Source organism: Solea solea, chromosome 8 (assembly GCF_958295425.1).
Source record: "Solea solea chromosome 8, fSolSol10.1, whole genome shotgun sequence".
In the NCBI taxonomy this organism is placed as follows: Eukaryota; Metazoa; Chordata; class Actinopteri; order Pleuronectiformes; family Soleidae; genus Solea; species Solea solea.
In genome coordinates, this window is record NC_081141.1 from 12,531,006 (window position 1) to 12,556,269 (window position 25,264).

Genomic DNA, 25,264 nt, shown 5'->3' on the forward strand with positions numbered 1-25,264 from the left:
TACATCTGACGCAGTACAACTGCACAACTAAACATCTTAAAATTTCAAGATCTAGTCAAAGATGTTTATTTTCCTAGTGAGGTAAACTTACTTTATTATGTAGCATAATGATGCAGAACAAAAGCAAATGAGGAAGCATTTGATTGGTTGATACTGGTGGTTGTAATATTTATATGTTCTCACAATTACCTTTGCTGTCAGTCCTTGTTCACCTGCTAAGCTTTAAGAACCGTCTTTATAACTGGTGATATTACCACTTGCACAAACTTATATAATACAATTATTATCATATACTAATACTGTCTTTTATAACATAATAGGGAGTAATACGTGTGTGCAAGTTAAAATTCTTTAGATCACAGCATCTAAAAAAAAAAAAAAAAATGTCTTCATCATACAAAGTCATGAATCAGAGATATTTTAATAATAGCGACAAACATGAGGGCATACGCATGAGCAAAACTGTGACGGTTTGGGATAACACGGATGCACGATAAAGAGAAGGATCAAAAGGCAGGAGAGGATGAGGAAGAGGAGAAGAATGACAAAAAAAGGACAAAAGCAGGTCAGCAATGGGGAATGATGTATACCTTTGTTCCGTCTACTGGATTATGGATGACAGTTGTCTGAGGTTCCTGCAAGAGGAGGGGAGGAGAAACAGAGGAATATGGAATGAAAGAGAGAAAGGAGAGAAAACGGGGGGGGGAGAAACTTTTTTTTACATAAATGTCGACAGAGATGGATAAATTGCAAAAAAAGAAATTAACTCAGAGGAAGAAAGAGTGATATGAATGTTGGATGAAGAGAAAGTGCTTGTTGTGGTTGGTATAAAAGAGAGCAAACGGACAGGGTCGGCGAATGAGCTGAAACTAATTTGGAGTCAGCTTTGTTATCTGCATGGGTAGTACACACACACACACAGCCGAAGGAAAAGGGGGATGTGAAACGTCTTAAACTTTTAACCATCTATGGTGCTGCTGAATATGGAGGACACACTATTTCTGCTCTACCGTTTTATGCGGGTATAATTCTAAAATGCATCCATACATGATGCAAATATGCGCTGAATTAAGAGGATTATAAAATTAAATTTAAAAAATACACCACCTTATAGAACATAATTGCTCTGACACAGATAACCACCAGCCACAACATCTTAAAAGGGACCAGCACGGGCCGCAAAAAAGACTTCACATACTCCACAAGATGAAACCAAGTTGTTCTGCTGTGCCAAAAAAAGGCAAACAATCCTGAGCACTGAGTACTGGCATCATTTCAGGATTCCTTGCTGAAACAAATACATTTTAGCAATTAGTGCATCCTCTTACACGCTTAGATTGGAAAAGTATTGCCCTCTTGCTACCCTAACAGCACCCGCTGGCTGCTGATGATTCAGATATACATGATGTTTTTTTGTTTTTTCTACAGCTCTGCACAGGCTGCTAGAAGCACTTGATGTAGAGTAAAAAATAAAAAATCTACCCCCCCATTTACAGCTTTCCTCTCTACCCAAGGAAGTGACACCTCTTTGATGACCAATCATCAGCTGTCTCCCTGGTGATGATGGTGGTGTTGTCAGGGCAACCATTACCCAGGGAAACAGGTACCAGTGGCGACTTGGGAGATGATGATGAGCGAGAACAAAGTACCTAGGGTTTGCATGAGAGAGGAGGGCACAAGTGCTGATGGAGTCACTTCAGACTCTACACTCACATTATTGCTGCTCACAGATGCTCAATTAGCCCAGGTTTAATTTTGATGTTCTTTTGTGATGTAAACATATTTAGCATTCACATCACCCTTCCTAAAAATAGGGTCATACCACCCGAGGCAGTCTGTCTCTCGATGGTAAGCTTGCAGCTCAGCGTGGAGAACACAGCCGCCCTCCCACTCACTACTGCTTTCAAAGTTTAGGGGAAAAGCATAGACAACATATATATAAAAACATAGATGTAGTTTTCCAGTTTCCTGGGTGAGGATAACCCAGAAATATATTGGATAGCCATTAGAGGGTGACTATGATGGTTGCAAACAGAATTCAGTTTTAGCACAAGACTATGGGAAAATGAGCTTCTACTTTTCAATTGATTTATTAAGTCATTAACATTTTCCTGAGGAGCTAATGATCTCAATCACTATTTGTTACCACTCAAAAAAATATAAAAATAATAAATTTAAGTTTCACTTTTAGCTTCAAGTGGGACTGCTGCAGTAGCACACCTGCTGAGGAGAGAGAGAAGTAATTAAATCACTTGTGTTTAACGCAGAGATGCAGCGTTCCAGCAAAGTTGGCTGAGAGATTACCATTTAGCTCATGATTTAACAGAGAAATACTGCTACTGGTAGGAAACGAAAATACAAAATTGAATAATGACCTAATAAGGAAAAAGAATTGTGATGATGTTGATTTATTGGTAATTGATTACATTTGTGCGCAACAATATTTATTAACATTAAATGCTGAGATGTACCTTTGTACAGTCAGTGTGACAAAACTATATTTAGAGTGCTGAGCGCAAAAGGAGCCAAACTCAAGTTGGTGAGATCATTACTGTGGCATCTAGGACTCAGTTGCCAGTGATTTATGATTGAGTGTGGTGAATGGCCTGGTTTTAAATGGAATGATATAATGTGCTATAATAGTGGCAGACCCATTATTACTCCCACAGCATTAAAATAAGGCTCACTGCTGGACAATAATTGCAATTATTTGATTTCATGAAAATGTGTCATTAAATGTTACATCAGTATACTTTTGCAGTTTTTGCTGCTCTCATTTGAAATAAGCCTTTTATTTGTATTGAATGACTTTTTAAAATACTGAGAGCAGAGACATTTTGGCAGACGGAAAAGAGTGCATGCTGTCACCTCCTGTAGCATGTAGTTTTTGTTTAGGGCAGAGATCTCAAACTGATCAGTGATACTGACAATGAACCCTGCACAGCATTGTTTTTGCTGAGGTGCAGTAAAGTGTTTTTAGGACTTTTCTGAGACAAAAAAGAGGTCATTACTGCAAAAGGCTGCAGTGTGGAGCCCAGTTTAAAAAGAAAGACATTTTTCTTTAAGCTGTTGATTTTTATATACAGGATTTAGATATTTGCAGGTTGGGCATTTACAACTGTTTTACAGATTGCATGCACTCCAGTGTGATGATGCTCATTTAAGAAATACATTCTAGGGGCAACTAATGCAAATAATAATAATTGCATTTCTTTACACACACTGAACTATTTACTTCCCTCTGCAAAAGTGGCTTATGACCATGTGCCAGGAGCACAAGAGCATGCAGGTTTTAATTTTAAGCAATCAGTCAACTTTTACACCATCAACAGTAGAGCAGGAATTCTCTGAAATCAGCTGGTGTGCCATCTGCCTGGAAGGACAATCGGCAGACCTTTGGAAGCTCACACAGTGGGGAACCGCTTCTCTACAAATCACACTGACACTGGCTGTATGTTCCTGTTTGGCAAACTTTGACTGACACGGGAAATGACACGGCAGCACACTACCAACCCCCATTGCAAGTCACATAGCATCTCCACCTGCTGTGGGGGGGAATACCTCCCGACACCATCTGCTGGATTAAGATGCTCCTCGTGACCAGTGTGGCTATCACAGTAATCAATTAAAGACAGAGAGAGGCAAAACAGACAAGGGTGAAACTACGGGTGAGGTAGAGTGAAAGAAAAGGTCTTACGGCAGTGGGACAGACGCACACACACAAACACACACACAGGCGAAGGCAGGGTTAAGAGGTAAATACCAGAGCAGGTGAAGGGATGTTTCCTTTGGGGCTGGTGACTATGCTGTTTTTGGTGCTGTTTGTCTGGGGCTGTGCAGGAGAGGAGAGGAAAAGGAGGAAACACAACAAGAGTGTTAACAACAGCAAGAGGTGTGCGTGTCCATGCATGTGCCTGACTGTGTGCAGTATGTGCTTATACACATTTGTGTTTTGTCTACTGTTCTTTAACATCAAGGTTTTTTTTTTTTTTTACCTTGATGCTCTAGAAGTTGCATTTTTAGTCAAGGGCCCTGTCTGTGATTATTGGATACCTCTTTCAGATAGAATGGACCAAAAATGTTTAGTGTTAAGAAGTGAGAATTACTTACAACACAGGTTTAGGCCTAGGTCACACTTTCCACATCTGCATGTAAGGAATACCACTAGATCCAGCATATAACATAATTTAATTGGTACATTTTGGCTAAGCAGTAACTGAATTTCCTCCCAGACACAGAAAGATGAACATACAGTGCTCTCCACAGCTTTAAACATTAGGGGCAGGGTGAAGGTGTTTCAGAACTCCTTCAGTTTGCTGCAGAATTCAATTGCTCTGAAACCTTATGGATAATAATTTCCAGGTGATGGTGCCTGTTGACATCACTGATGACTTCTGCTGCTTTGCAACAGCCAGTGACATTTGGCAATAATTGAATCACCTTTAGAGCCTTTATCAAAAGCTTCTTTGAAGACCACACATGAAAGAGTGTCTATACATTTGCATTGAATCTACATCACATTATTTCTACTGCTGCTTTGAAAAAATATTAAAGTTTAATCTTGTAACATTATCACATCTAAGGCTACTATTCTACGAGAGAGTTCATGGATTAGTTAAGGCCTCATTAAACCTTTACATGATGTGAACGTTAAAAGGGTAGGAAAAAATGAGGTGAGTACATTTGGCTTATTCTATTGCTAATAACACCCTATTAAATTTAAAACATTGTATCTTTAAGTGTTATAATTTAGCTTTTTAAAAGAGCGTACAGAGAACAGTTTTTTCCTTGTATGGGTTAGTAAGGTATAGTACAGTATAACTGTGATGGATGTACCAAATGCAAATTAACTAACCTGAGTCTCATCCAAAGACAGCTTGTCCCTAGTAAAATTATTGCCTATGGTATACTAGTAAGCTTTTTAATATTCAAGTACTTCAGAAATAAAATTGTTAATTAAAACCTTTGAGTGGTGTTGTTGTTCAGATAAACTTGAATCGGGTTTACTAACTTGGTTTGACACACTGACTTACAAGACAGACATCAGTGAGTGTTTGTATGAGTCTGAATTTTAACCATAATGTGAATTATTTAAGCCACAGGGCTTAGAGAGGAGAGGAGAGGAGAGGAGAGGAGAGGAGAGGAGAGGAGAGGAGAGGAGAGGAGAGGAGAGGAGAGGAGACCCACATGGACATATCATGTCAAACAATCACAAAGCAACCAGGAAAGTAAAAGCTGGTATATGCTGACAGTAAGCTGACATACAGACATTTTTCTCTCTATCTTCCTCTCTCTCACACACACACACACACACACACACTCACACTCAACTCTCTCAACCAACCAAAGCCTCCGTAAGTGACTATTCCAGTGATGGTGAGCCGTCTTCGTCAAAGCTCTTCTGTAGTATCAACTCTAATTTTAAAAAAATTTGCATGATGACAGGAGTTCCTGGACAAATGTTCACCAGTGGGGAAGAACATGCACAAAACAATATGCCAGTATAACAATATAATTCAGGTCACACAACAGAGGCCATATGTTTTATAATGTTTCCGACAACAAGAATGGAGAAAGAGGGTGAAGGTATGCAGAGGTGGGTTCCCAGGTCAGCAACGGATTCAAACCACAGGAACAACAAGGAAATGAGAAGATGGTGGGGGTGCAGAAAAAAGGGGCAACTCAGGTAAGAGGAAAAAGAAGGTGAATCAGGGTAAAGGTGAGAAATTTTAAGAAAAGTACCCGTGTATGATAGTTAAAACAACGATGCTCCCACATACCCATACTTTTCCTCCCTACTATTCAAAAAGTATGTGCACAGTCTTGTAAGACCACATAGTTGTAAGTTAAAATGAAAGAACAAGCACTAACTGTATTGTAAAAGTTTGCCCCTGACAGATCTGGAGCAGCATCCCTGGAGTATCTCTGATGGAAACATCCTGCTTCCATTACGTTTTCAAGATAACGTCAGTGTTAGTCTTACTGCAGTTCACTCTGCTACTGCAAACACTGTGACTTCTGCCTGGTCTATTCAGTGAAAGAAGTATGAGTTTTAGGTTAATATACAATGGCAGTTCTTGTTGGTCAAAGGCCCACTTTACACTGGACATTAAAATGTGTTTTCAGTGATCAAATTGCAATCGGATATTGCCTGACCACATGTAAGGACAGGAGCAAATACACGCGAGGACGGTTTGCGATCCAATCTGCCAAACCACTTCAGGATGTGGTCGGAGACGCATTGTGACCACAATGAACAGAAGTGTAAATGCAACAAGTCTCCGATGCGTCTCTGCTCCACCCACAAGAACCATGTGAGTAAAAATACTTGTTGGCTCAGAGCACAGCAAACGAAGAGGACTTTTTCCCTGGCATCCAAAAGCAGAGGATTCCATACAATAGTGTGACTTCACATGTGGCTAAGGATGTTGTTGTCTGACACCGAAGGCACATGTTCCTACCAGGTGTAAATGCATGTGGAAAAGTGCTAACCGATTGCTATCTGATGACAGAAAATGCATTCTAATGCCAGATATGAAGGGGGCCATAGATGATCACAGACAGGTGAGGCATCACTGCATCACAAGCGTCTGACTTCATGTTTGTCACTCTCAGAAAACTCTCAGGTAAAAAGCCAGGTGGCTTACTCAAACACAAATAAAAGTTCAATGTCCAAAGCTTGAGGAAGACGTGCAATGATATAATCAACAGGTATTGACAATTAACTGTCAGTGACTCATTTTTAATTGATTTTTGTTGACAATGTCAGCTAAGTGATGTACCCTAAAAATGAGGAGGCACAGTGTGCAGTTTATACAAACTGCTTTCTGTACATTTGCAAAAATATGTACATCGGCCCTTAATTTTGCATTTGCTAACAAGCTGCTGCTGCTATAATGTAAACTTGTTTTGTGACTCAAACACTATTGTGTGACAAATTAATACTTGCACAAAGGGAGGAGATTTGACTCCATCTATGAAATAGAGTAAAGGCACAGAAAAGGAAGATAAAACAAGAGCAGAGAGGGAGCAAAAAAAGATGAGAGGGCAGATGCATAAATTGCATGCTCACCATATACTGAACAGTAGAGCTGGACTTGCGTTTCTGTCCTCAGGCGATTGATGGATGGATGAATTTATTGATGGATGGACAGACGGATGAATAGTAGAAGAGTAGGGGGTAAAGTGACCAATGAAAGAGAACATGTCAGTTTAAATGAAAACATGTGCACTTTGATGGCAATGCAAGTTTCTACCCTTTAAAAAACAAGATCAGACTTCCAGGAAAAATGGCAGGACAAGCATCAAGCCCAAAGAAAAAAAAAAACATTTTAAATTTGCTGTGAAAGTAGGTGAAAGCAGATGGAAAAGGAGTGGTGGTTTAGGTGAAAGTTCATAGGCAAAGGACATAAGAGTGGGACGCAAATCACAGAGAAGTAATTTGAAAACTGTGACCAACAGATTTAGACTATTTGGGGCAGAGAAGAAGAGCAGGATAAGGACATCAAAATAGTATCAGAAAACTGAAGCATCCTCCCAGAAGTCAGAGATAAAACATAGACACTGGAGTTTAGGTCAAATTAGTTTGACTGTTTTATAACAGTTTATCTAACCATCATGGGTGCACCAACCCTGATTGAGAAGAATGGAGTCACTTCTACAGGCAGAAGTAGGCAACACATGTGGCAGAGGATGTGTGTAGTTAGTGCCAGAGAGGTTTAATGCGACAGAAGAAAAAGTTCAGTTGCCATAATGCATTAAAATCCAACAGGAGAATAAGAAAGAGGCCAGGGTCATCAAGAGAACAAGAGGACATGTGCAAGGAAGAACAAGAAGAGAAACTAGAGGAGTAAAGTAAGGATAGCAGCAAATGAAGAAGATGCCTTTAGAAACTGTTTGGGGTGAGTGTGTAGGGAGCCTGTTGCTAAGCGATGAGTGCACCGCAGTGGAAGTAAGCATCTATTTCTGTCATCTGAGTTTCCAGGGTCCAGACTGGCAGCTATTCCTGGAACCAGAGTCACATTCCCTGCTGAACCGATTGAGCATGGAGGACTTGGGGGGGGGAGGGGCTTTATGCACACACACACGCACATACACACTCTCTCTCTCTCTCACTCACACACACACACACACACACGAAAAAACCACACGTGGACTCCCACGCTTACGCACACTCTCGATGTACAGGCATGCTAACACCCCCATTTTCATTCTCCGTTCATAAGCACATACTTTCATACACGCGTTTGTACACACGCATTTGCATAAGTAAGGTAACACACCTATGTATGTCCACATGTGCAAAGCTCTACCAAACATAAAGCACAATGCTACCAGGCAAACATGCTCATTTTCATAAACACCATGTTCCGCACGTAGTTGCCTACTAACGTGCACGCATGCTGTACACACAGACACACTCATGGGAGCCGAGTGTGGGATGTGTTACTGTAATGTGTTTATGCATGAGCGTGGGATGGTGAAAGATCTTCATTAAAGGATGAACGGGAATGCTGGGTTAAAGAGCAGATGGGGTGAGCAGGAAGAGGAAGCACTGGATGTGGAGGAGGAGGCAGAAATGAAGTGATGAGAGGAAGTGATGCTAAAACGAATGAGGACTGACAGATGGTTACACTTAATAATGGAGATGGAGAGGTGGCAATAAGCTGAATAATAACAAATCCAAATAAAGGGTGCTTTCAGATGGATGTGCTACTTGAGGTTTGTGCACTGCCAAGCAGCTTACATGCTGATGCATGCACAAAGACACAATCTCCACTCATACAACAGGCAAAATCATGACAGACACGACATGAGGCACAAAATTAATGACAAAAACACACATTTTACTGAGAGGAAATGAGTGCTCAAGAGGAAAAGAGTGAGATTAGCCAGAAGAATCACATAAAAGAGCTGAGGAAGGACAAAGAGGCAGTAGTTTGTAGCCCTGGAAGGAGTTGAGAAAAGAGGAAAAGTGGAAAACTGAAGAATGGGATGACCCTTACCTTAACGTCTGCCTTTTTGTTGAGCAAAGTCTTAGCTGCTGCAATTACAAAAAGAATACAGTCAGAGGCGAGGAATGAGTAGAAAAATAAAAGTAAAGCAACAATGACTTACTATTTATCAATGATGCTCAGAGTCTAACCTGTTAGAGCCTTCAGAGATCTATATTTGACTTTTCACAAAGTATAGTTGTTTGTGCTTGCTTTATCCTAAAAACGAGGGGATGCTTAAGCACCTTCGTCATTAAGTGTTTGAAATGTAGCACTGTAAACACTGCACTCAAACCCACTGATCCAGTTTCCCCAACATGTACTTCCAGTAAAGTTGTACTTTGTTTAATCTCAATAAACTTATGTTTATTTAACCTGTGTGAGGCTTTTGCTCACTTGCTTGAATGAACACGATTGATGAATTTGTCAATGTCAGTAGTGAGACCAAATGAGGTTGGGTCCTGATGTGTTTCCACAGAAACAGGTTGTTCCTCATAATGATGTTGTGCAGGCTAATTACCTGTCAAGAATAACATCTCTGCCAGCAACCAATACAGAACCAAGCTCAACATGCATTCAAACAATATATAAGTAATTGAAAAGCCCCACTAGCATTAAAGCAATGCAAGGGCTGTTATGGGTCTAAGAAAGTTCAGCATATTTGGCACTGAAGCTAGTTAGACGTGGCTTGAATCTGATGTTGCCTCAGAACACACTACCCGTCACCATATTTGTCCCCCACTTTGACATACACAGCACACAGCATAATTGCTTTGTAGTTACAATCCGCTGCTTTGTCACTGTTCCTTGCTGCACATCGATTCATGTGCCAAGGTCCCTTCATGGCAGTTAAAAAGTGAAACAAAGATGGCTGCTGTAAACCAGACTTTAAGCCTTGCCTGTAGGGGCCTTAATGTGGATTAGACTTCAGTCTGCTCTAATGAAGGGTAATGAGGAAGGGAGTGACAGAGGAGAGTAGGAGAGTTAGGATGATAATACACAGTCCTCTGGTGAGTCTAATCCTTTACAACACTGGAAATAACACATAACTGACTGCACTGCTAAAGCATGGACAGCAAGGTGGCGCGATAGCATTAGATACCTGTAGGTTCACTCAGAAGGGGCCAAATGTGTGTATTTTTTAACGATTAAAGGTTCTCTACCGCTTTATCCTCCACATGAGGATCGCCATTTAAAAAATGATAACATCACTAACATACTTACTAGAATTATGCTGTTTAACTCCATGCGTACAATAATAGACTAAAGACATGAGTTTTGCATTTCCCAATTTGGTGGATTACCCATTTTATCTGCATCCTGGACATCAAAAACAGAAATGTTATTTTGATTTCTCAGTGGCTGTATTTATGGCAACTTTTGTCTAATTCAAAGAAAAAAGTGAGCATATACATATATATTTTCTTTATTTTAAGAGTGCTTTGTGACAAGCTTTTGAAAAACAAGATAAATGGAACTGTGTTCTTTGAATGGTTCTTTTTACGCAGTCTTTAAACTTTAAAAAAGATGACAATTAAACCACTACTTAATGTTCCTAAAAGTGAAGGTGTTTTTTATTTGTTAAATTATATAAAGGCCTATTTCTAGTGTTAAATTACAAAGTTAACAAGGAATGTAATCATGCAATCACCTGAAAACATCATTGCTGTTACAATTTCTATATTGACAAAGCAGAAAATTGTCTGTTCTATATAAATATGAATACACCATAAACAACAAACATGCTGGATTGATTTAGGACCCAAAAGTACCTACCACCTTCCATTCCACTGATCATGCTTACTGGAACCTTTTAAGGGGCTGAGTGCAATTTCAAGTCTAATCAAATCTTATCACATCAGCTGCCAGCCTCATTATATAAAACACTATTTCTGGCAGCCGGGGATTTTTTTCTTTCTTTGTTCGTCACTGTCTCTCTATCTCTCCTCTCCTCTCCTCTCAGTAAGAACATGAGACATAATGTAGCAACTCTCAGAAATTCTCATATCCATTTTCAAACATGATCCAAGACAAGATTCCATGAGAATTTAAATTCTGTGATGATCTCTTAATGTAGAACAGAGGTCTAGACATTTCAAAGTGTGCCACCTTTTTGTCCAAGCTTTCTTTTTCCTTCAGCAATGTTGTTTAGGACTGCAAATTCAGCAGTCAAGTGAGCAATAGGACATGACATGAGGATAGAATGAACATGAATGATTTGTTGTGCTCTCCTCCTCTGCCTAGTCCTGAAGGATGGTTACTTTAGAGGAAGAGAAATGTGGTCACATTCATGTGCATGGTTTGGTAGAGGAGGGAGGGATGTGAAAGGAGAGCGAAGATAAATACTGAGAAGAAAGGGAATGGAGGTGATAAGGGTATTTTCCGGTGACATTTCCTAACACCACTGTTCCATCAAAGGAAATGCTTAAAAGCTAAAGGTTTCTAAAACAGCTTATAATCCACTGGCGAGGGTGAAAGCTCTCTGGAAACCTGATAAAAAAATCAAAGGTAGTGTAATTCAAACGAAAGGTGAAGAAGCAGTGGGTGCTCCTTACCTTTCCACAAATTACACATGAAGCAAGAAGAGAGGAGGAAGAGATTAAAACAAAAAAAGGTATCAACTCTCCACTAATAACATGCACGGTGCAATACTGCAAGAGCAAAGCAAGGATGGGCATGGGCTCATGAAGAAAATGGTGCCTTCTGAAATGAAACAACATTTTTAAGGGACCAACTCTGGGAAAATAACTTTTTTCTCCACATGGCATATTAAAATATGAAACTATTCCTGCACGAGGGTTGGTTCCAGTAGGTGGTGATTGTGATTGTCTATGTGTGTGAATATGCAAGGTAGAGCAAGGACTCTAGAAAGTCAGTGAGTGAGGCTGATGAGGGAGGAGGCCTACTATAAATATTTGATTAGAGCCTAGTGGATGCTGAGGGACACAGCAGGACTGCAAAGCCCCAGCGGGACACAAAAACAAGGACACTGCTACTGCTACTTTTTTCTTATCTGAAGGTAAGACTGTCATGAGAAGCTCTTTGTCATTTATCTACACATAGAATAAACATGGTTGGCATTCAAGAAAACATCTTCAGAATCTACTGTCCTTACACTTAACCTGGGGTATAGGGTGACTCATGCAATAGAGCTCTGGATACCACATGCCTCAGTTTGTTTACACTGACATGCTGGCAGGAAAAAGTTCAGTAAAAACAGCATCAGTGCCGGTTTTAAGCCATCAGAGTTCACTGCGTACTTTAAATCCATGGAGATCGAGCAATATAGTACAGGAACAGCCAGAATGTAACATTTTCAGAGACTTGCAGTAGCTCAACATCTTAAAATTTCTGATAAACATTCCCCACATCTTATGCCACATCACAATAGAAGTATGTAAAATAAACAAGATATTCAAGTTAGTTAGGGTTGGGATTTTCTGATTGATATGAAGTAGTCATGACACAAGCAGAATCTGTCACCTGTGGGTTTCCATGGCATATTGCCTGGTATATATGCTGCCAGTTACATTATGTCTATAGAACTGAACAGCAAAGCTTCATGTTAAAATGGCATTGTTTTGGTTCCGAGTATAGCATGACAAAATTGTGAGCTGTCAGCTACCAGAAGCTCTGTAACTCTATATTTAAACATTTTCAATTATCATTATTTATCATCAGCAGTTCCTTAAGCTGCTGCCATATTTTCAGGGAAAGAGAAGCTGAAGGATATAGCACACAAGATATTTCTCGAACCAAACCACAGGCAAGTAAAAAAGACTTACCGGATAACCATATTGCTCTGTGTCAACTGCAAATGTTTGGTATTAAAAAAAATCTCAACAAGTTGATACTGTTATTTGACTGCCAGTGTTCCTGCAAGTTTGACCCCAAAATTTTGAATTGTCCCAAAACATCATATGTGGTGGTTCCTGCTTGTTTCTAACATGGTGGTCAGAAACGCTAAAACACGTTGTGTCATTTTTGCAAATTTGACCAGTGAATATGCCCACATTTAATTCAGTCAGAACAATCTTGTCATACTTAAACCTAATATTTGATAAATTAATAATAAATAATAAATGCAAAAGATGGTAAAAGCAGTTAGACTTGGCACTGATGGCTCTGCTCTTTAGATGCCCCCTGGCTTGCCCAAGTAGCATGCTGAGCCAAACAAGGAAGCCTTGTACAAGAGTGAGCCCAAGCAAGAGGAGTTTCAAACTTTTAAAGCCTGTCAAATTATGACCTAGAAAGTGGAGGCTGGGGTGGTGGCAACAAAGTTTTACAAGTGGCAGCAGTGTGAGGCATTATTGGTGTGGCAAGAAATTAGTTAGGGAATAGTGTTGTTTAAATGGACCACCTTGGTGAGAGTGACTGTGACTGGAGAGCATGCTTAATAGATTGCAGTCAGATGGCTGTCAGCTGATTACAGCAGAGGCCAGAACTGGTACTACAGCTCAATCAGAGCGCTACTATGGGATACACTCCTTAAAAAGATAAAGCCACTGCTTTGAACATTTCAACTTCATGAGAACCAGCCCAATCTTGCATCTTCCACATTGTTCACCATGCCTCAAGAGTAGCAGTGGATGCAGCCCCATGCAGCATTCACCGACAGTTCCCCAACAGTTCCATCCTTAAAAGTGACAGGGGTGAACATTCCACAGTCATTGTCAGACACAGAAAAGACAAGAGAGGTAAAGAGAGGAGTGAGGGGAAAATGTGTGATATGAAATCATGGTGGAAAGAGGAAGAGTGGGATAGATGCTGGTGGAGTTGTAGAGATGCATATGGTGACCTAAGAGACAACAGTGAGAATGACAGACCCAAGTAAAGGAAAATGGGGAAAAATGGAATGGTGATATGAAAGAGGAGAAGTGGAAGGAAACGAGTGGGGAGAAAAAAGAAACAGAAAGACAGGGCAGCAACTCTGCTGGGTCAGGGCCATGCTCTGTGGTCATTTCGAAAGATCAAGACGAGGGGATGAAGATGGGTCAGCAGTGATGTCAGAGTAGTGACAGGCACTCCAGTCATCTTGTCAGATCTAAGACAAGAGGTGACAGCTGTGCTGACATGGAAAATGACAGCAGTAGCTGGGCTTTCATCCTGCATTATTTCAGGACAATAATAATAATACAACACAATGTTTTATAAAACATTGGTGCAAAATGTAATTCCTCATTCCACTTATGGTCATATAAATGGTTTGAAATTATGGCGGAGGTCCACAGCTTTCTTATATGATTATTAGCTGTATTAAAATATTTATCTTCACATGTTAAAAAATGTATAAAATAAAGGCTAATATGATGTTTTCCATTTTTTTTTTTTTAAATGTTGCATAAATCTTACTAAACAGTCTGATGGAAGCATAGCTAATGCTGCTGCTGATGGGTTGATGGGTGGTGCAGTTAGCAAATGACTTCAGTCACCATGCTCTGAGTTCCCATGCGGAGAGAGGAGGGAGGGAGAGAGCGAGGAGGCACGGGAGGTGAAAGAGGAAAGACAGAAGACAAATAAAGAGTAAAATACAAGGATGGAGAAGGGGAACGAGGAGAGGGGTGGCATGCCCTGGGTGAGCCACCATGCTACCTTGTTCCACCAGCCCAGCGGTGGTGCCGGCGGCTGCAGCAACTGCTGCTGCGGCTGCAGTGACAGAGGCTGGAGCGGTGGTCTGCCTGCTGCCCACTGTTAAAGGGTCCAATATCCAGTCACACAAGACAAAATGGAGTTTTAAGGCAAGAGGGAGAGGAAAGAGAAAAAAAAAGTGAAAATGAACAAGAAAGTGAAAGTATTATGTCATTTAGAAAAAAAGCAGGCGCGGGTGTGTAAGTGGGACACAACAGGGGGTAGGTGGGGAGAAGAGGGAGGAAAGATGAGACACAAAAAGTCAGAGACAACAGGGCTCATTAGTTTAGGGTGGGATTAATACATGAACATACATTGGTTGTGACAAAATCACTGTCACATATAAATCTGCTGCTCTTACAGAAGGGACAGCAAATCAAATGTCAGACACCAAACAATAATCCAAATTTTTTGAAGAGTGGTTGTATGAGGTACTGACATGTAGTCAGTGCTGACTTTGTCGCGTGTGCACCCGGCACTGAGAACTAGCCTTGAACATAGATGCTGAACAACGGCTCACCAAATTTTAAGAACATGCTCACCACTTTATGTTGCCATGACACAGCCTTTCCTGATCGGAAATGTAAGTTGGTGTAGCTTTGTAAAAACTTTACAAATGAATTGTTCTTGCTGGAAAAAAGCTGTCTGACAGGATGATAAAGCAGCAAACACGTTAAGTGAGCCAATCTTTCTCCTGGTGTTTGCTAACCATGTTTTCAGTGAGAGTGACGCTCCATGTCTCAGACTGGTTTCCAATGCTGGTAGTGCACTGGGGTGCACACTGTAAGGTCAACATTAATTATGTGTCAGTGCCTCATACAACTACAACTCCTGAAAAAAAAAACATTAAAAAACCCAGAAGTATCACTTTAACCCTCATTAGGCACTTTTTTTATCTGTATAAACAAAAGGTGTACTCCAGGCAAAAGTTTTCTACAAAGATTCCTGCATTTAACCTGAACTTAACCGTGTAATACAAACTTCAATGGCAAGTCTACCATTTGACATTACATCAGCACGTAGAGGATGATCAAAGATTATTCATAATATACATTGAGAATATACAGTACTTCCTCATTACATAAAGCCCTGGTGTTTGTTTTTGTGTTATTGTAATAAGCCACCATAATATTTTTCTGCAGGTTTGAGGTACTTTTCTTTTCATCGGATGACCTCACACTTGTGATGGAGTAATGGAAGAAAGAGAAAGAGAAAAGGTTGTTTGACACAGCCTGCTCACACACCTGTGTCAGTGCACAGTATTTGTATGTGTGTGTGTGTGTGTGTTTCTATTTCCCATTGCAAAGCCACTGTGAGTCATGTTTTCTGAAGCAGCATGCTTGTGTACACAAACATTATTTGAGACACACATCTGTACATTACATGAACACAGAACAGTGGTTGGGATTCCTTTGAAAATAGGAGCTTAAGATCAACAAATATAAAGGCACTATTGCCTCGAACAAACTGGCTTTGTACAAACTGTCTTCACTCAGGTCTGATTGCACTAAAGGTTCTTGGCTTATTGCTGCATCTCAAATGGTACAACTTCTCACTGATGACAAGCTTCCATGTCAATAACCTCATCACTTTGCAGAGCTTTCCGATCAATGTTTTGGAGATCAGTAAAAGGGCCCTGAAGTATTTAAGAGTTACTGTAAGTTGAAGAAATGTATTTGAATATACTTGGCCGAGGGGAGAAGAGGCAACACCAAAGACAGGCATGTACATCTGTCTAATGACCTTCAACATATTAGATTCATTAAAGACACAAATGCTCTCTGGAATAATTTGCTGTCAGCTCCATTATTATCTCTGCTTTGGGTTGCACCAGGCTCTGATTGGCTTTTTACTGGCAAGACATTCATGCTATAGCCTTCACTTGGCACCAAAGTTGGTGCTAAAACTAGCTGTACAATAACATGTTCTCCTAAGAAATGGACTTTCAACATGCAATGGCTATAATGTTTATAATAAATATAAATGTTAAAGACTGACCACTGGTTATGAATTTTTAGTAGGGAAACTAAAAAGTAACTTTTATTTGGAACCTGACGTCTATATATACAGTATATATATATATGTGTGTGTATATATAGGGAGAGAGAGAGCGAGAGAGAGGGAGAGGGAGGGAGAGGGAGAGAGAGGGAGAGAGAGAGAGAGAAGACTTCTGACTGAGAGGTATTTGTGAAAAGTCTCTGAGGCACAGATGTTCAATATTTTATCTATCTTACCTAAGCTAGATCTCAGCACAGATTTAAAAAATAAAGTTTTCATCTGGTACACAGATTTACACAAATGAAAGACAAGTACTACACACATAGAAACACAAACACAGTTTCACTGTTTCAGGATTTACTAATATAAAAAGGTGGGGAAACACTGAAGTTGCACTGAGATGAAATGAAAATGTGACTTTGCTTGTGAAAGCATGAATTTGGCTTAGAGTACAACATGTACTCTACATGTACTCTACAATTCGAATTTTTATATTAACTTTACATTGACCTATGTTGGTTCACAGATAAGAATGATAGATTCACAGTCATGGGCAACACAGGAATTATGTTCAGGCAAATCTTACCAGAGAAGTTTCGAGAAACCAGCATTGTAGTAAGAATGGCCCCCTGAGAAAAAAACACATAAGATGAGGTGTTTAATTGTTTAATTTGTGAACTTTTACTTTTAAAAGGAGCTATATAAATGATAATAATTATTATTTATTTATCATTATTTCAGAGATTAAACTTTTCTTCTTTACTACGCTGAAAACAGAGACACCTAAAGGTTTTCAGCAGAAAATGTAGTATCTCCAATGCTGTTCGACAAATCTCTGCAAAACGAAGTGTAATATTTACCAGTAAACACCCACAAACTAAAACATAAAACACAAAATAATGGTCAAGCACAAATTGTTTCAATGAGAAGAACTAATATCAAGGTGTATATGTAAACAATTATGACTTATTTACTCCTTTAATAATTTAACATTAAAGCAAACTGTCAGAGAGGAATTTAAGTTTATTTCAAAAGTGTGGAATGACTGCAATTGGAGTCAGTCACATAAGCTAGCTTGGGGAATTCACAGAAAAGACACAAAGGGTGCAAGACAAAAGCAAAATTAAAGGGAAGTACAGTAGCTCATCATGACACTGAGGAGATCAATGAAAATTGGAGCTGGTAACTTTTAATATTGCTATAAATATGGCAGCGAGCTGCAAATAGACCAAAGCTGTGGAGGATGATAACATAATTATTACTTAATTAGCTGATCTCATGCCACCATAATCATAGCAAAGCCAGTACAGTCCCAGAACAGCAGAGCTGCAGTGAAAACACTTAAGTGCATGGTAGTAAATTTGTGTCAGTGGTAGATATTAATTTCAAACTTGTGTTTCCAAGGTGCAGAGACAGAACACTGAAGTCTGACTACACTGTTGCAGCAGCAGCAGCAGCAAACATTTTATTATGTTTGATAAAATGTTACAGTTTTAAAGATGCCAGAATCGTGATATTAACAAGATATTATCATAAGTTACAATACGATTTGTCTCATGTTGTTCTTTCTCCTTTTTTATATCATAACATTTCTGCACAGACAAAGATACAAAATTCCTTTCTTAAGTTGTTGTGGTGTACTGTTTTTTTTTAAAAAACTAAATAACCCAGAGACAAGTGGTTCATGCTGATGGCACGCTGGATGTGTTATTACCAATACTGGCCAAAAGCAGCAGGGTAACAGTGACATGCTCAGATAGTGACGCTGTTGTATCAGTAAATAAATCAGCAAAGACAGGGAACAGTACATGGCAGACACCAAAATGAAATGCAAAAAGAAATAAGTAAAGCTTTAGTGACCCAGAGATCAGGGGAAAGACTTAATTTATCCTGTGTTAGAGTAGAAGAGAAAAACGTGAAAGAGAGTGGGCTGCAAACAGACCTTGAGTTTCCTTCTGGCATTGAATTTCTTCAAGCACTCCACGGTCTCCTGTCTGTGCATCATGGATGCCACTGTGGATCGTTGCTGGAAAATAAAGAAGAAGAGCAGGAGGAGAGGAAACAAATATTAGTCTTTTTGATGCACGTACAACAAGATATATGAAGAAGAAGATGCTTGTCTGTCTCAAGCAGGTGACACTTACGCAGACCCATGGATGCTTGAGGGCCTCCTGAGCAGTGATCCTCTTGGCTGGGTTGATAGTGAGCATCTGGTTGATCAGGTTTTTGGCCTCTGGGGTGACTGTGTCCCATTCCGGGGAAGGAAACTAGAGGGACAAACAGAACCGAATAGATTCACATTCACAGGAATCCAAAAGATTCAGGCATACACTATACTTGTAGTTATTATATTATATTATATTATACTATATTATTATTATTATTTTACATGTGTTGTATGTGTTTGTGTGTTCATATAAATTCCTGTTATAGCATACTGCAGTTTCAAGTCGCACAAGTCAAAATGTAATGTTGAAGTTATCAAATAATGAACAAAAATGTTGTCTTTCGGGAGTTTTAAAACACTTTCTACTGTATACTGGACTTTAAAATTCAACTGGTAGCATTATCTTTTCAACCTCATGTCAATGTCTTTAAATGGTGCATTGCATATGTATGTACTGTATACTGTCTGCCCTGTCTTTTGCCTTCAATATCAGACTGGCTCCAGCTCTTCCCATGACCCTCAAATGAAAAGTAGCAGAGAATAGACTAATTATTTTATAAATAAAGGTAAAGTGCATTTATATGACATTACATTACATTACATGTCATTTAGCAGACGCTTCTATCCAAAGCGACTTACAAGGGAATTGAGTACAACCTGCCAGGGGTGGAGTTGAACTTGCGACCACGAAGTCTTTTGCACACAGGGTACCGGTCTTAACCACTGAGCTACCCCACCGCTATGACTGTTTCAAATGTGTATTTTACACATTATGTAATTTGATATTTGCTTGACTATCAATAGAAATTATTTCACAGAGGAGAAGAGAGAGGGAGTGGACCACAAACATCATACTAATCCTAAGGCCATATGTGAACCTGTGGTGTTGCCAGTGCTTGTGCCTACAAAGTTGCCCGCATGGGTGCGTTTTCAAAATGTCAAGGGGTAAGAGCATAGCTCAATACAAGTTTTTAAAAGTTGTAAAAAAAAAAAAAAAAAAAGCTTGGTCTTAGGCATAAATGTTGAGGTTTGTGCCCTAAAAGCCCCAAATCACTGCCAGAGAATTTATTTAGCATTGAGTTGAATGTAACAGAGGGTTAGGCTCCCTCTCTGGCGCCCCCTGAAATATGAATGAGGTGACTGAGTTATATAAGTGCACTCAAAAAGGAACAAGGACAGTGAGAGGAGAGGACACTCACATCGTAAGCCCCAGCCTTGATCTGCTGGTACAGCTTGTGCTGGTCCTCATCCCAGAAAGGAGGGTAACCCACCAGCAGGATATAGAGGATCACCCCTGAGACACACAAACATACACACATCCGGAGATAAACAAATGCACTGTTGAGAAATATGTATATGTGTTCATTTTTTCATATTATTACTGTATCTGACATAGGGCGAAAATGTGGGGCACACCCTGGACATGTCGCCAGTCCATTGCAGGGCCAGTATTGTGTGTTAAATGTGTAAATGTGTGCGTGTGTCTTTGCTACTCACCGCAGGCCCAGATGTCAACAGGTTTGCCATATGCCTCCTTCCTCAGTACCTCAGGTGACAGGTACCCTGGTGTGCCAGCAAATCCTGGAGCAAAAAAACACTATTGATTGACATGCTCAAGATAACATATTGTCTAGCTGCTATGTTTGGCTCATCTTGCAAAGAAAAGCAAGATAATCCTTGGTAAGCTTACTATTCATCCACACAGAGGAGTGTGATCTTACAGATAGTTTTGAAGCTTTAAGGCTAGTGTAAATGGCACCAGAGAGGGAGCCTAAATTCTATTACTTCTGTTATTATTTATGTCTTCATTGTTTGGGTAAATATTTCAAGTGGCAACAGAAAAGTTTCATGTCTCTACCAATTCAGGACCAACTTTAATTCTGCCTCAGACTGGCATGTGTCAAGGCAAAAAGCAGCACATACACACACTGAAACAATGACTGCCAACACACAATCTGCATATAGTGAATGTTTTGCACCTGCGTGAGAGAAAATTACTCTCCTTACCAGCAGGTGGGGGTAGTTTGTACTCATCACTAATGAAGGGAAACCAGAAGACCTATTCAGCAAGAGGTGCAACTGCAACAGTTTGTTTGTTTATCTCTTTACTCCGATATGTGAAAGCACTACAAATTCTACTTTGACGATGTCTGGGAAGAAGATCAAGGAATATCCAAAAAAAATAAATAAGGAAGAAATGTAAGAAGGATAAAAAAAAAGAAAAAAGAAAAAAAAAGGGAACACTTCAGCAGTCTTTTATTTTCTAATGTCTTTTTAAACACAGATGGTGTTAACTTTTTTATCATAATTACACTGTGCAGTAAGTTCATCTTGATGACAAATTTATGCCTCAAACTTCTGTATCTCCAAGTTACCTACCAAACCAGGCCTGCTGATCCCCCTGCACCTCGATGGCCAGGCCAAAGTCAGCAAGCTTCACGGCAGCGTTCTTACATTTGCTTGCCAGGAGCAGGTTTTCTGGCTGAAGTGGTGTAGGTGAGAGAAATAAGGTTACTCATTTAAACTTTCTGAAGTGACGTGAGAGCAAAATATGAATTGCCTTATTGAGGGAAAGGATGATGATAGAAAGATAATATGCATGCACATCTGAAAGTCTGTGAATACAGATCATACAGTACGTACATGTTCAACACATACAGTATACACACACATGGGTAAATGCAGACATGGACACATTAAAGCTATATAATACATGGAGAAGCATTTCAGCAGAGTGTTAATCTCAGTCAGTCGGTAGTGCTTTTCAGTCTTTGCCTAATGTGGTGTGCTGTGGCCAATACGTTCCTCATTGGCCCAGATAATGCAACCAGCTTCATTATTCTCTGTCAGAGGAGAGCTCTAATAATGGGTTGCTATCCCCACTGGCCCTTGCTCTCTCACTTTCTCTCTCTTTTATCTCTCTCAGTCTCACTCCGTCATTAAATCTGTTAAAGCAGCTGGCAATTCTGAATAAGTAGTTAAAAAAATGAAATTAAGTGTCTTTTTGATTAACCAATTTACATGCTTCTGATAATGTTGGAAATTCACACATCTGGCCAAAAAGGTTAATGACACACTGTCAAGGTAACCCATATATAAATATGGGTCAAAGGTCAGAGCACGAGCAAAGACTTTACAGTCCTTGGTTTTCCTGTCCAACATTACATAAAAACAAGTAAATGTGTGTCTTCGGCTGTGCTCATTTAAAGTAGAATTATGTCTGCCTCTAAGACTTTGTTTAAATAAAAATCCCAACCAAGCGGTTGATACTTTTCAATTATTTTTGTGTTTAGTAGTTTTAAATTGTTACCTCATTTTACCTTAACTGAAAATGACTGTCAACATTAACACCTGAATGCCAAGCAATTGACAGCTGTTGAACATCTGCCTTGCATTTAGGCTATTCTAATTAATATCACTTAGAGGTTTGATTAGCTGTTGTTGTTTTTTGCAGGAAAATTGTGTCTTTCAAGGACAAAAGTAACTTTACTTTTTTTTTTTTTTTTTTTTTTTAAATATACCAGTTTGAACAGTAAAAGAAGTACAAACTGAGAGCAAGGTAAGAATGAGTAAGTTATACTGCATTTAGGATGTATTTTATGTCACTGTTATGTCTGAATTTTTTCCTCCCTCTACTCTGTGCTCTTTCCCCAGCTAATTTGTTTAGAGGCAACAAAAAAATGTGTATTTACAGCTCACTTAAAAGTGAGGTTTCAGAGGTTTTACAGCCTTTGGGCAAAATGAGAAGGATATGTGTAACAGAGTGAGACTGCGAGTGAGCAAAGCAGTGATCTTAAGGCTCGGCGCTTGTACCTCATGTTCGTACATTCTCCCAGCTCTACTGGTTGGTTGGGTTTTACTCTTTTGTAAACAGGAGATGTTAGAACTTGCCAACACTGCATCAGTAAGATAATCTGTGAAAACCGATGTGGGTGGAAATTCTGATAAGGCATGTGCTTCCATTAAAGTCGTGCATAAATGCATGGCAAAAAAAATTACAGCACTGTGAGTGCTTAATTTCCTCTCCATCTACACAGCACTCATGTGGACAAGACATGCACAACTGAGAACGCTGACAAATAATAACTGCACAGCACTAGAGTGTCAGAGGGGTGGGGGTGTATAGAAGATAGAGAAATCTGTGTTTGAGAGCAGGTCATGAGTGGGTGTTTCTGATGGAATGATTCCCAGTTCTCTCTCTGACATTAGAGGATTGGAGCTGCGGCAGCATTTCAGGCTAATTCCTTATGAAAGAGTGACAGACCTCCAGTAGAAGCAGAATGCTGCAATGGTCTGACTTCACCCTGACATACGGTATATGGCACTTGAATCAGTTACTGAGTTTGTGCCGAAAGGGCTAAATATAAGAATTAGCTGACATTTACACTACTTACATGCTAGTTGCAGAAGAATGAGTTAGAAAGGAAAACTACATTACATCTGCTGTATACTATATATAGCCCTGTACACAGTGCAGGGCTATATGGTGTTCACTGTGTTGTCATCCCATTTGCCATAACCTAGTTCCTATTTTGAGTGATCTTGTCACCCAGGCTGTCCTCAGTCATCACACTATGACCTATTGCATGAAATGCTCCACGATGCTTGGGTGTGAAACCAGATAGGCGTGTCGGCTAAATAAAGAAATGGTCACAACAGTCCTGATAAACACAACATGTCTTTGCTGGAATGCTGGGTCTGACATTTGCATGGAAGATGTGCACTATAGGCATATAGGCATGCTCACAAAAAACACTATACCAGGTACAAGACAAGACAGCAGAGGGTCTGAAAACAGCCGGAATCACACAAAAATCAAACAGGATCTGTGTTTTATAGAACACATTCCCACAAGCACAGTAAAATCATTAAGAGCAAAATGTAATATGAAATGCATGACATAGTATGAACTGTATAGAAGTGTGTAAAAGACATCTGTCTATCTAGACATCAGCAATCCCAAAGTCAAGAAGCCATTCCAAATGTTTCCAACCTAATGACCTAATGTTACCAGACAGTAAGCCAAAATCAATGCATGCTACATCTGGAGCCAATTGATCATGGTTTACAGTAAATTAACTGTCACTTTTGAAGCACTGAGGGTCATTATATGACCAATGGAGGCAATAAAAACACACAAGGGGTTTGTTAATCAATAGCCTCATGAGCTAGTTGCTGTCAAACTAGTGAATGAAGTAGAGGTCAGATTAAGTTTCCTCTTGGGGCTTTTTAGACAGATGCATCGACAAAAATCCTGTTCCAAAAGAGTTACACAGCTGAGGTATTGGTCAGCCAGCATGACCAGCAGTGCATGCCTGAAATCTCCCTAGACTGGGGGAGGTGGTGTTTACACAACAGCAGAAGAAGGTGACAGCATAGAGTTGGAGACTGTACATAGCAGAACAGAGAGCCAGGGAAAGGTCAGGGGAGCTATTTGACAGTCTCATGGTGACTGCAACAAAGCTGTGAGGGCTGCTGCAGCTACAGTATGAGAAGGGAGAGGAGCTTTGGCTTTGTACAGCTAAACTGTATCATCTAGAGTTTTATTTTACAGAAACCAGCCACCTCATGTCATCTTCCTCCGTGAGCCTCAGGGAGGAAAAAGCAGTTGAAAATGAATGAATGAGTGACATGCAATCTGAATTTTCATCCGAATTCAGAGAGAATGTAATGGTTGAAAACCCTGTCCAAGGTCCACGACTGCCCCAATGCACGGCCAATGACAAAGAACGTCAACAAACCACAATACTGCCTCAGATGAGCGTGTGTTGGGGAAAAAGGTTGCACCCACACACACCACATCGACTACAGACAATGGGCTACCAACCCATACTTCCTCGGCCTGAATTAGAGAACACAATTTTTCTTACCAGCAAGAAGCATTAATCTGTATTTGTTACTGAAAAAGGAAAAAGTGGAAGCCTTATTCGGCTGAGGTGGATATCTGTTGATTTTGTTACTCAGTAATAACAAAGAGGCTCACTCCAGATGGCCATGTTGTGTCTGCAACAAGTAAGTTGTAAAAATTGTTTATTTGCTTTGTAATTTCTCTGTCTCTTATTGTCTTCTGATAGGCTGGAACTAAACAGCCAATCGTTTTTATCTCTATTATTGATGGACTGCAACACTACTTTACATCTGCCATAAAAGCCGTCAGCAGGGCTTCTGACGGCATACACCGACACACCTCAGTCCGACAGGGCTAATGAATGGTCATCGACTGCTTGAAAGGCCAACCTTTAGGGTGGTTTGTCTCAGGCATTCACAGTGACATTATGTCAACAACATTATAGATAGTTTCTTGTCAACTTATCAGACGTACACAGACTACATAAATAACACACCCAAACAAAAATAGCACACATTCAAGGGACAGCGGGGCAATTCTCCCATCACTCACCTTCAGGTCCCGGTGCACCACGCCCATTTGATGGCAGTGAAGCACTGCCTCCAGGATCTGCTGGATGCAATGACTGCA

The 25,264-nt window shown here is 40.0% G+C and overlaps 1 protein-coding gene across 43 annotated transcripts in view; it reads right to left on the minus strand.

The window, feature by feature from the left end:
* Positions 1–25,264, minus strand: part of camk2b1 (calcium/calmodulin-dependent protein kinase (CaM kinase) II beta 1) — a 64,984-nt gene that overhangs the window by 14,538 nt on the left and 25,182 nt on the right. For 3 of the 43 annotated variants that reach the window (XM_058635685.1, XM_058635670.1, XM_058635660.1), the window contains exons 6-16: positions 25,187–25,259; positions 21,166–21,268; positions 20,284–20,367; positions 19,986–20,080; positions 18,764–18,886; positions 18,562–18,645; positions 17,206–17,248; positions 14,586–14,681; positions 9,006–9,040; positions 3,764–3,832; positions 591–635 (exon numbers count right to left, since the gene is read on the minus strand). In XM_058635685.1, the coding sequence (XP_058491668.1) occupies positions 591–635; positions 3,764–3,832; positions 9,006–9,040; positions 14,586–14,681; positions 17,206–17,248; positions 18,562–18,645; positions 18,764–18,886; positions 19,986–20,080; positions 20,284–20,367; positions 21,166–21,268; positions 25,187–25,259 (850 nt within the window). Of the gene's footprint in view, positions 1–590; positions 636–3,763; positions 3,833–7,072; positions 7,106–9,005; positions 9,044–14,585; positions 14,682–17,205; positions 17,249–18,561; positions 18,646–18,763; positions 18,887–19,985; positions 20,081–20,283; positions 20,368–21,165; positions 21,269–25,186; positions 25,260–25,264 lie in introns of all 43 variants that reach the window. The other 40 variants (XM_058635683.1, XM_058635664.1, XM_058635657.1 and 37 more) reach the window with 30 other exon arrangements.